Raw genomic sequence first — 17,129 nt, 5'->3', positions numbered from 1 at the left:
TGAAATGACAATTCTGTCTGATATCAAGCAATCGGTTGTTTATTATGTTGAGAAATATTTTGCAAAGGCTTTCATTTGGTTTTGTGGTCTGATTTATTTGGGAGTGAACTCTTGAGGCAATCCAACCGTCCCTGACATCATGAAGACGGCTCTGCTTCATCGTGACCTGAGAAAGAATGGGCATAATTGTTGTATGAGTCAAAAATATTTTAAAAATATATAATTGCCAGACATGTTTTAGAGCAGTGTGTTATTCTGAATGGTTGATCTGATTTTTACCATTTTGGTCAGCTGGCTGGTTATTTGCTGTCCCCACACTGAGCTTCTGACGCAGAGACTCTAGTGTCTGGAGAGGGATCTGTGATGCAATGGACTCCAGGTACTTGAGCACATAGGGGTCAGCATCAGTCAACACAAAGCGGTGGCTGAAAACTATAAAGAAGAGCAAAAGGAAGCAGTGTGATGAGCTCTTTTATTTTCTATCATATATATATATATGAGCGTAATTCATCTAGGAAAATATGCATGTTACATAATGATACCTTTTTATGTTTTTATTGGAAATATTCCTTTGAGAAATTATAACAGATGAATTAATATACGTAATGTGCATGTTACCCTCCAATGTGGCTCCAATAGCAAAGTCTGCAGGTGAGTAGAACTCAGAATTATCCACTGTGGAGCCCGGCTTGTGGATGCGGTTTTTTCTCAGGAACTTGCCACCGATGATACCGGAGTTGCGAGTGTTATTTTCAAAAATACTCATCGTGTCATCGGACAGGTAGTAGGACACTATGAATTGTCGGCCCTCGTCTCCTGGATTCTGTGAGTCCTGGAATGTCGGTAACAAAGAACAGTTCAGCAAGGTGAGACACAAGCAGTTTTGTTGTCAATGGCTTTGGCTTTTGGTAAATGCACTTTGGTAACTTGTGACTACAAACAAACAACCAACAGTCATTCAGAAGGTTTGGTCAGAGAAGCAGCACAAACATGTTCTCACCAGCCTGGCACTGTAGCGCAAAACATTGTCTCCGTTTTCCAGCATCTTTATGACATCCTTTTTGGGAGGCTCGGGAATTAATGAAAAACAATTCTGGAGCGAGTCTTCAAATGAACCAAACCCATTATAAGGAGGAACTTCCTGTAGACAGACAGACAGATTACTTTGTTAATCCCCGGAGGGAATTGGAAACGTCATGAGAGAGGGCAAGCTCAATTCGTGGCATGGGCACCTCATAGAGGCATGTCCGGTTTGAGCTTGCTCCTACTGAATGTCATAGTAAATACAGTAAAACAAACACAGATTTACACAATAAATAAGCATGGAAACATGGACAACACATAATTATTTCCAATGACATGAAGTCAAATATCCATATCCTTAGGCAATAGAGATAATATGCTTTATTGAAGGACAAGAAAAGACGGATGAAAAATAGGTTTCCACTTCTTACCTTCTTCCTGTCCTTAAGCAGGTCAACCTTTTTCGGTACCACGAAGGGTTTTATCTCCAGGGCAGGGTGATTATTTTCGTAATACTCTTTAGTGAAGGCATCACAGTCAAGCAGGAGGAAGCGACGGCCTAGCAGCGTTACCGCTTGACCCAGCTGGAAGTCTTTGGGGGAGTAGTACTCATCTACCTCCGCTGCTGAAACCTCCAGCACACAGCTGGGAAAGGTCTCTGGAGGGAAATATGAGTATTATTAGTGTTAATTAGTTTAGAAATATGTTTTATCTCGTCTTGTGCTTTATTTTCCGTAGAACAAACAATATTTGACGAAAAACAAATCATAGCCAATACTCAATTACAGAGCATCATGATGTAAATTGAGGGAACGTGATGTGAGTTCTAAGAACATTTTGTAGAGGCATTCACTTGTGACGGGATACAAAGAGACATCTGACCCAAGCACTGGATCAGATCCACAATGCAACTGTATACAAAGCTGAAAGAGGCACAGACAGTGTGCAGCTTACGAAACGTTGGTTTGACTTTCTTGGGCGGCTTCTGTCTGTGCATCAGGACCGGGAAGGGAAATCGGCCGCTGTTGCGTTTGTAGACCTCATTGACCTCCACCGTGTCGTCCACCAGGTAATACTGGACAGTCACCGGCCTCATCTCCCCAAACAGAGAATCCGTGTCGTCCCACAGGGCAAAGAAATGCAGCACCTGACCAGGAAGAGGTTAAAAGCCTGAGTTAGAATTAGGATGCCAAACGCAAAGCCACAAGGTAGAAACATTAAGGATGCAAGATCACGTCACAAGTGGTTTAGTACATTGGACATATTTTATGAGGTTCAATTAACCTTAAATTGGCATCACCATTACTGTAGATGTAGGCGCAATCTTAAATAGACAAAATGTATGAATTACCTAGTGAGTTTGGAATGGGGGGATTCCCTTTACCTTCCGATCCATGGTGAGAAACTGGTACATGGGGTCAAATCGGGGAGGTTTTGTGAAGGAAGCCGGAGGGTTTTTGCGTCGGTTGCTGTAGGGATCCACAGGCGTTGGCTCAGAGTCGTTCAGAACAATGCCCTCACTTTCCAGGAATTCCTACATATGAATGAGACACAGTGTGTGTGTATACACACCTATATCATGTTTGGTTTTGTAAGTCATGCATATAGATAACATATACATAATGCACTTCGAGAGCTTTCATATGAGTGAATGTTGTACCTTTGTAAAAGTGTCACAATGTGTGATGTGGTACTTGACCCCATACACCTCCAGGTCCATGCCAACATTGAGGTCTTTCCATTGGTAATGCGCTCCATATTCGTTCTTGGGCAGCCGCTGGCGTTTGAGCCGTTTCCCCTGCGGTATGCCAGAATTCTCCACTCTGGGCTCAATGATGCTCATGCTGTCATCCTCAAGGTAGTAGTAAATGACCACGGGACGCACGCAGTAGTCCTCTTTAGAGGAAAACAGGACATTTTCCTTAAAGTATGCGTAGTAGCGCAGCACCTACAAGACAATAAGATGGTCCAGAACAAACAAACAAGCAATTACTTTGTTTTGTTTTAATTAGACAGTTTATTGGACAGCAACAATAATCTTAATACAATGAATACATACATGATAATAAATAAATAATGAAAAATAAAAACCTTATTGTACCTTTTTGTCAAGGGCCACGTGAGCTGGGATGAAGTCCTCGACTATACTCTCGTCGGCGGAGTCATAAGTAATGTCTGGTGTTTCAAAAGACAACTGACTGATCTCCTGCTGGAGCAGCTCCTCAGACAAAAGAGGATCCTGGCCAATCCCCACAGTGGGCCGATAGGCCAGAGCATAGCCGTTGTTATATTTCAGTGTCTGCGAACGATGGAAGGCTGACTTCTGCAGACACAGGCAATAAAGGTTGTGAAAAGTGAGATTTTGCACGTCTTTTTTAATTATAAAGCAGATGCTTTATAATTGTCCACCACATCACTGCTGTAGAAAGTGTGAGATATAGAGGTGGACAGAATAATAGAAACGCCTGTCTATGACAATGCAATGCGCACAGTATTCCATCTCTCAGACTGAAGTTAACGTCTGGGGTCAGACCTAAAAAAGTACTTTAAAAAACTGCAAAAATAATTGGACATAGGACTGGAGGAATGTCATTTCCATTACAGAAAGAGGACAGTAACTTTCCTTGTGAAAAAGTTTCGCTTTGACGAACGTTAACGGGACAAAACCTGGTTCTGTGTTTCTTCTTGAACGTGACATTCTTACCGTAACATCCCGAAACGTGAATCCGGGTAGAAATGGAAGTCCGTGGCTTTCCCAGTTCCAAGACATCGCTGGTCTTGAAGTTGGTCCTTCAGGTTTTCAGCTTTAGGTTTCGTTTCTTTTGTGGTAAGTTTGTAGTATCCATGGAAACGACCCGACAGTTTTAAATACATTAAAACGTACATTAGTAACGTTACATTTAAGTTAAATATTAGATCCGAAAATGGAACTTCAATTTATTGAGATTGAAACCCCAAGGAAATAAATATCCAGAGTGATAAGAAATCGATATTGACAAAGATAATAAATAAATAAATAAATAACAGCGTATGCTCCAGAAGATGAGATTGTTTTTATATATATTCTTCCAATGCGAGTAGCTTACGTGCTACAATCTATTATATAAGTTATATCAGACACATTATTCATACTAGCCATAAATAACTATAATAATTGGGTGTTTTCAAAGTGAACTGAAGAGCTCCAACTTTACCACCAGGGGGCGATCATCACCAAGAAATCTTCCTGCGCTCACTGACCCGCAGGTCATGTGACCTCAGCTCACGTCTTGCGAGTTTATGGAGACCTTAGTACAGTGTGTCAACTCTGTATTATACAGTATTAAATACTCTGTATGACATTATTATGAGTTAGAGCAGTTCATTGTTTCACATTGCCACAGTACAGAGCAAGTACTGTGCTGGACTTTAACAGTAGCATTGTGCACATTTAAGGTGACATTTAAAAAAATCTAAACATAATTTCAGAAGAAAATGTGCAAGATTAAACAAAACAGTGGGCATGTTATTTTGAACACAGTTTATTCCAAGCACAGGATCATGTTTTGGTCTCACTTTACCAGCTATCAGCACATTTAAACCCCCTTCAAATGTAAGCACAATAACTGTCTTTATATAAATTATATAGAGTGGCAGTCTTTATTGTGGATGACCCTAATATGTCCCGTGTACGCTCAATTAAACTCTCAGTCAGGAAAATACCAAGCTTTTATGAAAACTATAATTATTTCCACGCTTGAATCCAAGGCAGCACAAACAGAGCTGGTTTTAAAATAGCTTATTTTAATGAACTGGCAACATGATTTTAGAGACGCAGGTTGCATGTCCACTGTGAACCTTTTTTCAGTGCTGGTTCCTTCTCCAGATGGCCATGAGCAGCGATTACCACGAGCATCTGGTTTAGCACTGCTATCTTTTGAAATAAGGGCACGGTTGACACAAGACACAAGATTTTTTCTCGAGGACCAGAAAATGATTTCTAGCAAATTCACTGGTACAAAATTGGCATATTCTGTTTTCGTACATATACATCTGGGGAGAGCAGCAAGTGCATAGCGTGCCAGAGACATATTTGACACATGCTCCACTTCAGCAAAGCAACAGGAAGATAAATTCGGGATACCCAAGTAATAAATCAGTTGACGAGTTGTTGGTTTATACACTCTGCACTCTTGACAACAACGACTTAAAAGCTAGAAAAGGTACTGCACTGTGAATTAGACAGACTGTATCAAAAATAAGGTTAAATCACTAAACCTCTTTGAGGCTCAATATATATATTTCTAATTATTTTCATTAAATGCTGACATTAGCTGTTTCAATGGGCTGATCCCCTTCTTAGGAAGCAAATACATCAACCGAACACAGAAACACTAGGATTGCATCCCTGAGGTGCCAGACAACCTTCGCCAAGTATAAAAAAAATCTCTTTATAAACCATACTTGAGAACACAAATACACAACATCAATAAACTATTAAATATTATAAAATAGATTTCATAAGGGTTGAGATGAATTCCCCAAAAATATATTTTGGTTTTATAAAGTTCAAAAGGCAGCGTGGTTATTCACTGTGGAAAGATTGTCTTATACATTATCCCATAGTACACTTCTTTCTGCGCTCTGCTGCCCCTCGGTAAAGTCCCCACTTAAATACTGGAGGGTGCTGAGCATAAAGCTCCAAGTGTCACAGTCTCTTTGCAGCTGACTCGCAGTCTGTATGAAACAGACCCATCTGAGGCCTTGGTCCTTCAGTCAGTTGTGTAGTTTCTACAGGCCTGTGTGTGTCTAAGGCAGCTAACCCATGAATCCCCACTTCAAAAGGGCCTGCAGAGGTCACGGGCAAGGCGGTGTAGCCCTTCACCCCTCGCTTCCGGCAGAAAGGGGCGAGCTTAGCATGCAGAGTGGGAGCTTATTCTCTGACTGAATGGGGTACACAGCATATGATACCCGGAGGAATATGCAAAACCAGCAGGGGGAAAATAACTTTCTTCCCCAAGTCTGCAATACCCTCAACTGTTCTCATCAGTGTGAGTCCACCGTTTGCATGCTTGCAAGCTCCACGAGGGCCACGTCTCTTTCCTCTTCCGACCCAAGTGCGTCCTGTTCGAGCCCAGTGAGCTTTCCATAAGATTCCCCTCGGCAGTCCTCAGTAATACCTATTGAGGCTCCGTGTCCCGGGGATGTCAGGTTGCCCGTTCATCCAGATCTCTCGGATGATTCGCTCCCGCTCCTCGAGCCTCTGCGCTCTCTCCAGCTCTTCGGCCGACGTGAACACGTTCATGTTAAGCGTGCGTTCGAATCGGCGGTGCCGCCGCGCCGACAGATCCGAGGTGGTGTCCCAGTCCGAGTCCGAGTCGCTGGAGTCGGAGGAAGAGTCGGCGGGGCGCGCTCGTTTCTTGGTGGGGGGCCGCTGACGGGGCTGGCAGTCGGTGCGACAGGAGATCTGGACCACCAGGGCGAAGAGTGTGAGGAAGAGGCCCAAACACACGCCACAGACGAAGAAGAGCGCCGCCCTCTCTGGGTGGTCTGGAGAAAGACAGATGACAAGAAGCCACGTTTAGTTGATTTCTTTGCGAAACAATGTCAAACATTCAACAGGATCTTGGTGAGTGATGCTGGGCCTGCTGCTTTATGAATTATGTCACTTCACGTCTCCCTCACGGTGATGAACACTGGCTGCAGGCGTACAGCTCATATTAGTAACTTCCCAGGCTGCCAACCCCGCTATGCTGCGCTTCTCCTTCCACTCATCTTCAGAAATGTATTTTCACATGCTGTTCATGTTGGTTCATGTGTCCCACCACCTCCAGTTCCAGGTGGACCAGAGCTGCTCTTCTTCTCAATGGGATTTGCTGCCTCCGGCCCATTTTCTCTCTGCTACACTACTCGGCTCTTTGTTATGAATGAATCTACACAGCTACTGGTTCAAATTAATGGCATTTTTGCCAGCTTCCATGCATGCTCATAGACCCTGACAGATTCAGATTGTATTAGTCTTGCTTGTCTTCAACCTAAAACTATTGTGTGTTAAAGTCCTCTCTGACATTTAATTCACTGGCAGGGTTAGGGTTCATACTATTACACATCCATACACTGGGACTCAAATCAATATCTTTCTTTTTGTTGTACAGAGGTTTTCAGAATGAAAAGGGGAATAAACTACAAGTTTTTCCTTTAAAAAAGACCACATTTCCAGTTCATGCATTATGTTGGTTGGTGTACTATTTGTCAATAAAATGCATTCTATAAACGCAGATAATAACATGTTCTGGTAGACTACAAATGTTAGAATTTTGAAGAAGTTTAAAGCTGAGTAAGCTGATCTTGCACAGGACAAACTTCCATTCCACATTACAGTTAATGTGGAATGGAAGTTAAGTTTATTTGACTGCATGACTTATGCATTTCGTATAAACAGTTTATTTGAGGTCATAAAACAGGAACATTTACCACATTTACATACCTTTCAGTCTCAGTAAAAGGGAAACAGGGGTTTATTTTTGTACTCAAAAGATGGCGTGCCACACATATAACCACACATGAAACCACACACTGAAATACCTATGTTTAAAGATCCAGCTCTGTTCTCTACTACTACTAATCTCTGTGGTGGGATTTACTCTTTTCCCTTCAAGGGGAAAGAGCTCAGGTTAAGGCCACTTATTTACCTGCATATTTAGGCTACTCATGTGACGTGATTTCACACAAGATTATATGAACCGTGCCCTACCTGATATGTAATTGTAGGCTGCCAGTGCGTTGCTGATGAGGGCCATGTTGGCACTAGAGGTGGAGTTGATGATGGGATTCATGTCCGTGGGCCGTGGAAGACTTCCTCCTCCAGCTTCTGAAAACTTCTCCTCGTGGGGGCTAGTCTCCCTAATCTTCTTCCTATCTGCAAAAGAAAATCAGTTCATTTTAACAACACAAAGCAGACTGCATTCCAACAGGGTAATTCATTTAGCCTTTCAGTTCTTTATTTAGACGCAGATGTTATTGAAAAGTTGTCTTTGTCCGTGACTACACTCTGAGATCAAGGAGCCTGGACTGTGTACAGTCAGATTGTGACATCACTGGTGGGCTCATTTACAGTAAAGTCAGAGTGTATTGTCTCTGAGGAATTATGACTACAGCATTCAGACCAGTGAGTCATCTGCAGCCTCTTAGCGGTTTTTCCGATTCTCGGAGATACGCTTCTGTAAAAAAGATGGATGGCGCATAAACATGCACACGTGTTCACAGAGAGTTGTGTGATTCAGAAGATAACACAACATCCGTTTCTGTCAAACTCATTCTGACTCAGGTCGTTATAAGAACAGACAACCACATTGGAACAGTTTGCAGCTTGGCAAGATTTCAAAAGCTTCACCAAAATCTCAGAAAACAATGTATTTATATATAGAACAACTGTTCCCTCTTCTGGTTTTTCATCAGTTTGACTTCTTTCTGTGTTTATCCGCTGGCTTGTGTTGCATATGCAAGCTCGAGTGGTTGGAGCACTCCGATTTAAACAAGTTTTTCTTAGCGTAGTCACATCCAGTTAACCGGAAAAAGTGTTTAGGTTGGCTATGTACCTACTATAACTTCAGCTCCATGAATAAGCAATGCCTCACTGAAAGAAACAACTCTTTATCGAAGGCAGCCAACATGAACAGAAGCGTTCCCTCTGCGTGCATATTCATATTCACAAGCTTTATTTCTTTGTCACTGTAGGTGAGCTTGCTTTGGTGAACTGTCACACACACACACACACACACACACACACACACACACACACACACACACACCAATGACCTCTAATTGCAGAGTCTCTTCCGTGTGTCGGGCTCTCTTTATCTGATAAATGCAGTTTCGAGGGGAATTGCTTACTGAGGAGGTAAATGTTTTCACCCGGACTCACTGCTGTGGTGCACACATCGGCTGACATTCACCCTTATTTATCTTATTGAATACTTTTAAAATGATGTCTTCAGGTGAAATTATTATTAATACTATTTATTTTAAAATCTTAACAATCGAATGCCATTTTAACAATTATAAATCCTTGAACCAAACACGATGTGCCTCATACGGAGTGAGATAAAGTAGTCCATGGTTTCAGCATCAGCAGCACAGGTGTGTTAAGACCTGTGGTTTTCACCTTTCGGGTGGATTCATTTCTACAAAATGTTCCTGTCCTGCCAACTGGTGTTCAAATTCACAATTTATATTAAATCCGAAGTAAGATCCTAAAGTTTCCAAAGATAAAAATAAATCAGCTTAAAAATGCAGGATATATTATTTCCATTTGATATGATGATGCTTACACACAAATTGGGCTTGAATATTTAACCTAATGTAAGTATCACATCGCAATATTGAATTGTTGTAAAAAAAACAACAAAAAAAACACAACAACAACAAAAAAAAAACATAAATTCATGAATGGACATGAGAGTCGACAGCCAGCTGTTTTGTAAGCTAAAAAGTTTTGGTGAAGCACAAAGATCAAATCTTTCCAGTTGATAATAAACAAAGAGAAATAAGACGATCAGGACACAACATTTACAGTTTAATGTTTCTTGTTCCGCCTTCATACGTTTCATGCCATAATAATAATCAGGAAACAGGTTTTTCTAGATTGAGCTTGAAGGGCAGCGTTTGAAGCCGGTGCTAGGAAGCGAAGTCATTCATGCGTCTGGAACTGTTAGCGCCGCGGCGCACATGTCCTGCTCCCTCTCTTAGCTCCTCATTCATCCGTCTATCCTCCTAATCAGTACAGTGCCGGTAGCTGAGCAGAGTAATTAGTGCGCTGGACGCCGGCCACCATCCCTCATGAATAAAGCTTTGTTTAAGTTTCCTTCCTTCCTTGCTGGCGTCTCATTTTTTTTTCTTTTTCATTTCATTGTCTTCTCTTTCTGTCTCTCTATGGGAGTTGGAAAGTATAGCGGACTGATTTAGACTGTGGTCACATCATCGGCTCTTGGAAAGCAGTATATTTTTAAGAGCAATGATCATGAATGCTCCAAACCGATGGCTCTGTTTGGATACATATGGAAACATTTGAAACCGTGTGACTTTTTATATACAGACATATATGCCCTGACTTGAGACCTGAATTACTGTTTCTCTTGATGCCTGGGAGGCCTCGGGACTGTTTAGTGTTAACTGCTCTCCATGGGAGGCCGTGAGTGTGAGTGTGAGAGTGATGTGTTCCTCACTTTGCTCACCTGGAACAGCGTCAGGCCGCTTGACTGAGCTCCCCTCCGGAGGGCTGTCTCCCACTATGTTGGGGTCATGGGCGCTGGGTGGAGGGGAGTACACCGGCGGTCTGGATCCCTGCTCCTGGAGCAACTTCTTTGGGACTTCAAAGAGAAGGAAAGGTGGAGCAAAGGAGGAGAGTTTGGGGACAAGGGAATGAAAGAAACATACAATAAGGATCATAAGGTGATGTCTAATTTGAAAAGGAAAAGTATAGCAGTCACTTCTATTTCAGTTCTGCATAGAGACTAAAATCATTAGCTAATATTATATGCAAGCAGGGTTTGTAAATACCCTTTTCCTCCCTTGTGCGCACATAGCTGTATTGTCTATATGTCATTGGAGATATAAAGTGAAAAGAAGAGTAAGGAGCTATAAATGAGACAGCATGATAAGTGTGATTCACACACACCCCTTCTGACCTTGCACTCATATTCCCGAAAGTTATGCTGCCCCCCTTTCACATCTCCCGACTTCGCAGTGTCCTGTGAGTCAGGGAGTCTGCACTCTTTCTCCACAGACACAAACCCACAATGCAGTGGGCTGTGCATTCCTGCCCGCTTACATGTGGTTTCGGCGGCCGGGCCACTCGCCGGTCACTGTTTTCGTCAGATCAGCTGTGATTTAGAGCTCACCAGATGACTGTCTGTCCAGCTGTCTGTCCAGATGCATCTCTGCATTCAAATTGCTCCGGACAAACATTGTGGCAGCGAAGAATAATCCCCTGCCTGGTTTCGCTGACATCAGGGGCACGAGTAAACTGTGACATGTGATTTAGGATTAAAATGGACCATTTGTCTGAAGGCCAATGAATAACCACACTGATCAAATTTCCAGAGATGGATTCTGGCTTTGGTCCAAGAGCCAATCAAATTCCAGGAAGAAGCGGAGCAGACCTCACGAAGCTCCCTCCGCTAGAAACTACTTGCTCCCTAGACACTTTGGAAGCAATGATGAAAAGACTGTGCAGGAAGATTGCTGACATTTATTGTAGCGATCATTTTATGACATACAGTGTTTTAGATTGTTGACAGTACAGACTGGAGGAATATATTGATGAGGAGTAAAATGCACGGATATGACAGCCATCACTGAGAAGTTTACTGATAGGGACAAGTTAGGTGTGCACCTGCACCTACTGTAAGCTAGGAAGAAGTCCTCTTCCTACATGGATAGCTAGCTGCTTTTGTGAGGAAAAGAAACAGAGGTTGATGTAGCTATCGAGTTACCATTCAGTCTGATTATCTTGCTGCCGCAGCTCTATTGCATCTTGCAAAACCTATTTTTCCCTGTGGTATTTTGGACTTGTAATAGTTGTGGTTTGTGCTTTGATTTCAAGAAAAGTCAACACAGACACGAACATTTTCAGTGAACCATTTATTCAGTTCACAGCAAGCAATACATATTTTCCATTTTCCCATATTCTTTTAAACACAGCCAATTAAAACTACTGCAAAGACTCCAATGGCAATACACATGTTTATATTGCAATTTGAGTGTCATTTGAAAGTTTAACCTCCAAAGCCAAACATGCGATTGCCAATTTGCTGCATAAATGGAAGTCTTTATTCACACTCTTAATTACAGCTGCTTCTATACAGTGCAAACACTAATTGTGTTGAGTAATGTGTTCATTAATACACTGACTTACTGTATTTTACTATAGTGCAGCTAACGAGAAGAGTAATTGCCTTACAAAGGCACAAAATAGTAATGTAGTCTCAAATTAATTTTTCCATATACAAACCATATTGTACAGCTGTGCAGAGCGGACTGTATGGAGCAAAGCACACGTGAGAGGTTTTTAATCCCATCTGAGAGCCTTTCATCAAAGCTGGTTTATTGACTTCAAATAGTTAGTGAATCTTGCTCCACCCTTTGCTTTCCCTCCTCCTGTCAGAGAAATAGGCGGGAGATTGATGCCAGACTATGTTTTGATCTGCCTGGACGGGCTCACCATCGCATCAAGAGAACTCTTATCATGTTGGGTGAGTTGCCAGCTGCAGAAAGGTATACTCTGACATTTAAATACCTGCCTGTAATTGCATCATCTCATGTGGCACACCAGACCAATCTGTTGCCTAAATAGGTTAAAAACACAACAATTTGAAACTCTGGTTGGCACAAACACAATAAACAAAGCTGCTCCATATGTGGAGGTGAAGAAGCCGGAGAAATGAAGACATGGGATTGGGCCCGGCAGCCTCCCCTGTCCTTCCTCATCAGCCTGACACACTAATCACGGGTCTTAAAACTCCCCCTCTGCCACGCTGCCACCATCCCCACGCCACGCCCTGATTACAGCCTTCTGATTGCCCCTAATTGGCTGCACATGTGGCCCAAGGTCACAGCTGAGAGACGCTATGATGCGACGAACACGCTCTCACATTTTTGCACAATTAAGAGACATATAATTGAGAAACACAAGCTTGTGAACACTCAGGGCCACCTGGTGCATGCACAGAGACACACATGCCTCCTATACACACACAGTCCAACACAGTTATACAACATTATACATATACATATCCTTCTAAGCAGCCATTTCCCATGTTTTCTATGGGCTTACTTTGTTGGCAGAAGCTGGTACATTATCGTAAATTGACTGCTGCTTGTCTAAAAATAATTGTCAAAAAGCTAGAACCTCTCGAAGCAAACGGCCACAAACCACACTTTAGGAGCCAAGCAGTAAAATCTGAAGCAGTAAAAGAGAGAAAGAGGAGTGCAAGGGAGAGAAACCAAGGACATAAATCACACTCTACAGCCTGCATTATAATGACATGGTCACATAAACGCATGGCAAATGAGTCTTAATATAACTCGTCGAAATAGGACCGGTGCCAGCGCTGTACCTCTCAGAGCCCGGGACCGCCACGGGGAGCGAAGATACGAGGCGGGAAAGAGTGCCCGTAACAATGGGCCGTGTTTACACTGGCAGAGCCCAGCTTTGTTTTCACTGGGCTCTGCAGGCCAGGGTGTGTGTGCGTGTGTGTGCATGTCTGTATGTGTCTGTTTGTGGGCCGTGTGCTGACCGATGCAGAACACAGTTGGGACAAAGCCCTGTACGCCAGAGGGGTATAATGAAACATTCAACAATTCTAAATCCGAGATGTGATCAGACCTGGGTCAATGTTTTAGGGCATTTTTTAATGCGTGGTCTGCTTTCGCTCTCTGAGATTTTGGCTTGAATAAATACAGCCACTATGACTTTCCTGTGAGCTTAAGCCTCAATGTGGTGCCACTCATCTAAAAGAATGACGTACATCTTGACCCACCACTGACTGAGATGTACAGTATGTATATTCATAAAAGACAAAGGAGAGAAAAGGAGAGTGTGTGAGAAACCAAAAAAATCATTTGTACATCACACACTAGGGAATGGGATACAATGTGATATGTTTTGTAATCTGATTTGGAGCAAAACCCTCTATCTCACTTTGGATAATCATTTTCTCCTCAAGGGATCTATAGCATTTTGGGAAAAAGTGCATTGAAACAATGTGCTGGCATATGTGGGCATGTGTCTGAACAAAAGCGTCTGGCTTCAATCAGCACACAGCCAGGGCCTACTTAATCTACAACATTAAAGCACTGTTGGAGACCCAACAATCACTTGATACACACACACACACACACACACACACACACACACACACACACACACACACACACACATACACAAAGGCAATGCCTCCAGAATTCAAATGACTGTGTATAGACGCACTTAGACTCACAAAATATATTCTGATTTAGCTCTTTCTTCTGCTTCTTTTCTCACTCAGGCACCAGACAGACAGGCCTGCAGACATCTACAAGCTCACATTCACAAGCCATCGACCCCCCCCCCCCCCCCACACACACACACACACACACACACACAAAACAATTTTTGTACCGACCTACAGGCATTCCTGCAGTACAACATGCAAGGTGAATAGGGCAGAAGCTGAAGGTGTTGAGCTTGCATTCCTCTTCTCTCTGCTTCTTTTCTTCCCTTCACCGTAACTTTCACTGCATCCGGCTGACAGCAGCTGATTGGGTTCACTTGAGTTTGTGTCTGAGAATGTTTGTGCACATTTGACAGCATGGAAGAAATTGATTGTATATTGACATACAGAGTCAATTGTGCATTGCGTAGATGTAGACGGCGCAGTATAAGGATGTAAATGTGTGAGCGGCGTAGAGAGATACAAACCTCCCGTAGCTGAGCTAAGCTGAGGCGTTACCGCCATGTTTATTTTCCCACAAAATGAATTTACTACCCTTACCCCACACTGTGACAATGAATGGGTGCATGAGTGTCTACATGTCTAATTGCGAGACATGATTAACACTCTCATTCTCGTCTTGTCTACGCAAAGTCATCAAGGGACTGGTGGTCTGAGTTTTAAGGTTTTTTCTGGTTCTGCTCCATTTTTATGTTAGTGTGGGCAATTTAACCATCTATTCTACTTTATTAGCTTTTGTTGTGTGTGTGTGTGTGTGTGTGTGTGTGTGTGTGTGTGTGTGTGTGCTACAGAGTTACAACATGCACTGGGACTGTGGTAACTTTAAAGGAGGCTCAGAGGAGCATACCAGTGGTTTTGAGAGTCTTATCCCATTGACTATAAACTAATCTAATTTACATGACAGTCGACAATTTCACAAAACAAAAAAGCCATATGTTTTAAATTAAATCCCCAAATTGAAGACAGCCATTGATTTACATTCGTTCTACTAAACAATGCACATATTGATGATGTTCTGTTTCATGTATTAGTGCAGACATAAAAATAAAAAGTCTCGGGACAGATACAGAAGATATGGATGATATTTTAACATACCTGTTTTATACATTTCAAGAGGTCAAATTGATAAAATCACAAAGTGGCCTTTAATCTTTAGATAAGCAAAGAGTATTAGTTAGGAACGACCCCAGTAAGCCAACTACCATTAATGTGCCCTTGAGCAAGATGCCTAATCCCACCCCAAAAGCACTTCTGGAGCCCAGCTAAGGCCACTTGTGGAAAACTGTCTCTGTTAGGAAGTTCCCTACAATGATATATGTAACTATGAAGCAGGCGCAGCACTGAAAACCTTTGCAGGAAGTATGAGAACCAAGTCTCAAATTCTGGAGATCTCGGAAAAGTTTTTTTCTTTTGGCTCAGATGCATGAATGCGTAATCAAATCAGCGGTTTCAAGAAATCCAGTCAGAGTGGATTTGTATAGACTAGAAAAGCCCCGAGTTGGCAGCAAGTTCTTGTGACTTAAATCTGCCTGCTGAGGAGAGTTGTGCTCGTGCAGTGTTCTTTAATATAATGCAGGTATATTCTACTAAAGCAAGACATAGCTGGATGGTGACATAGTCTAAAAGCATCCAGAGTCGGGGTAGTGAAGGTCGGGAGTACATTCCAGGAAGGAGAGTGGAAAAGCTCAACCCCCAATCCTGCCTCTCTGAGCCCCTTGCCCTACATTCAGATTATTTTCCGCATTTACGTTAATGGATAACACACGTCACTCTGCTGTGAGACACCCACACATGCAAATGTATGCACACGCACACCCACACACACACGTACACATGCCACAGCACGGGCAGTGAACGTAATCACTCTCTCTTCACCACAACCGTGAGTTTGACTCCAAAATCCCAGCTGTTTTGGCTATTTAAAACACTCCTCACACACTGCACACGTGCACACAGTTGGTGTCTTTAACATGGATGCAGAGACAGGAATAGACGCTCTGTTGACAGTGTCGGGTCATAACAATCAGTGAGAAAATCCCTCTGTTGTGGAGCTCCCCCCTCAGATCCCACACAGACAAGAATCCCAATGATGTCTTTGATTCTGATAATATGCACAATGTCCAGAAGACCAGTTTGAGATATGCACAAAGAGGAGGACTTGAGAGTGACAATCTGATTACATGCATATCCATTCTCTCCCAGATTTTCATCATCAGATAATCTAACCCAGACATGGCAATTATTGTGTGCCTGCACTGACCTGAATGCTGGCAAAAATCAATAATGGCAACTTCTCTCAGCACAATTTTCTGACAACTGCACTTGGTTAATATTTTCATATTTTATCAGTAAAAAAAAATAAAGACTGTGTACATTTACGTGAAACAAAAGCAATTAAACAAAATACATTTAAAACACAATTTTATGGTCAGAACTGGCTGCAGTTCAACAATTCTTTCAAAGTAATTTACTTATCTAAAAAGAGTCTGGTGCATAATCAGCAGCTTATTTGTGTTCTGAACTTTATATTACTGTAAAAAATAAAAAGAAGTAGAAGCTGTGTTTGTACTAAAGGTGTATGTTCATCATGAGCCAAACATCTTTTTTCCACCAATTTGCTTCTTTTAAAATAAATCAGGGTATTTCTGTGTGAGCTAGACTTGACCTCTAACCCTGAATGCCGCCCTCAGATAGCTCTCGTGTTTGTATTTCCACGTCTATATTGGCTGGGTGAGGGAGAGGTGGGTACACTGTCGTAGTCAGCACTGCCTCATCATTATCTGATGTTCCATTGGGTCAACAAGGATGTGACCAACGCTGAATCATCAAACCACGCGCACGCTAAACTCACTCCTTCATATCAGAGTTGTGAGGTAATGGGATGCTGGGCTTGTGATTGGGTAAGAGAGCTGCTGAGGTCGTGAAATTACAGAGATTGTCATTTGTTGTTGCTGACATGGAACAGAGGGAGGAACAGCTACTGTATAGCCAAATCTGTCAAGACACAATCGAGACAGAAATAAAATCAGCAACATTCAACATGCATGTGCCAACATATGTCACGACTGATCTAGACAATGGGACTATCTTTAGCAGACAGCAACAGCTGGTCGTACACAGCCGTTTATAAAATCA

The 17,129-nt window shown here is 42.4% G+C and overlaps 2 protein-coding genes across 3 annotated transcripts in view; both read right to left on the bottom strand.

Moving 5' to 3' along the window:
- Positions 1–23: 23 nt before the first annotated feature.
- On the bottom strand, positions 24–4,261 carry efhc1 (EF-hand domain (C-terminal) containing 1). The gene is made up of 11 exons (XM_068577257.1): positions 4,218–4,261; positions 3,728–3,842; positions 3,125–3,346; positions 2,684–2,971; positions 2,408–2,557; positions 1,978–2,170; positions 1,455–1,681; positions 1,001–1,141; positions 619–832; positions 280–432; positions 24–166 (listed from the first exon to the last, which is right to left on the bottom strand). Exons 2-11 carry the CDS (start codon positions 3,791–3,793, stop codon positions 138–140), a joined length of 1,683 nt encoding a protein of 560 aa, XP_068433358.1. The 5' UTR covers positions 3,794–3,842; positions 4,218–4,261; the 3' UTR covers positions 24–137.
- Positions 4,262–5,477: 1,216 nt separating this feature from the next.
- Positions 5,478–17,129, bottom strand: part of LOC137785789 (protein eva-1 homolog C) — a 63,870-nt gene continuing 52,218 nt past the window's right edge. Inside the window, exons 6-8 of one of the 2 annotated variants that reach the window (XM_068577292.1) lie at positions 10,227–10,370; positions 7,757–7,921; positions 5,478–6,552 (exon numbers count right to left, since the gene is read on the bottom strand). In XM_068577292.1, coding sequence (XP_068433393.1) covers positions 6,173–6,552; positions 7,757–7,921; positions 10,227–10,370 — 689 coding nt within the window. In that variant the 3' untranslated portion in view covers positions 5,478–6,172. The remainder of the gene's footprint in view (positions 6,553–7,756; positions 7,922–10,226; positions 10,371–17,129) is intronic. The other variant, XM_068577291.1, reaches the window with a different exon arrangement.

The sequence above is a fragment of the Clinocottus analis genome, unplaced genomic scaffold (genome assembly GCF_023055335.1).
Source record: "Clinocottus analis isolate CAN_PGR_092001 unplaced genomic scaffold, fCliAna1.0.p SCAF_15, whole genome shotgun sequence".
Classification (NCBI taxonomy): Eukaryota; Metazoa; Chordata; class Actinopteri; order Perciformes; family Cottidae; genus Clinocottus; species Clinocottus analis.
Note: the sequence above shows the minus strand (reverse complement) of the source record. Positions and strands in the feature narration are given on the sequence as shown.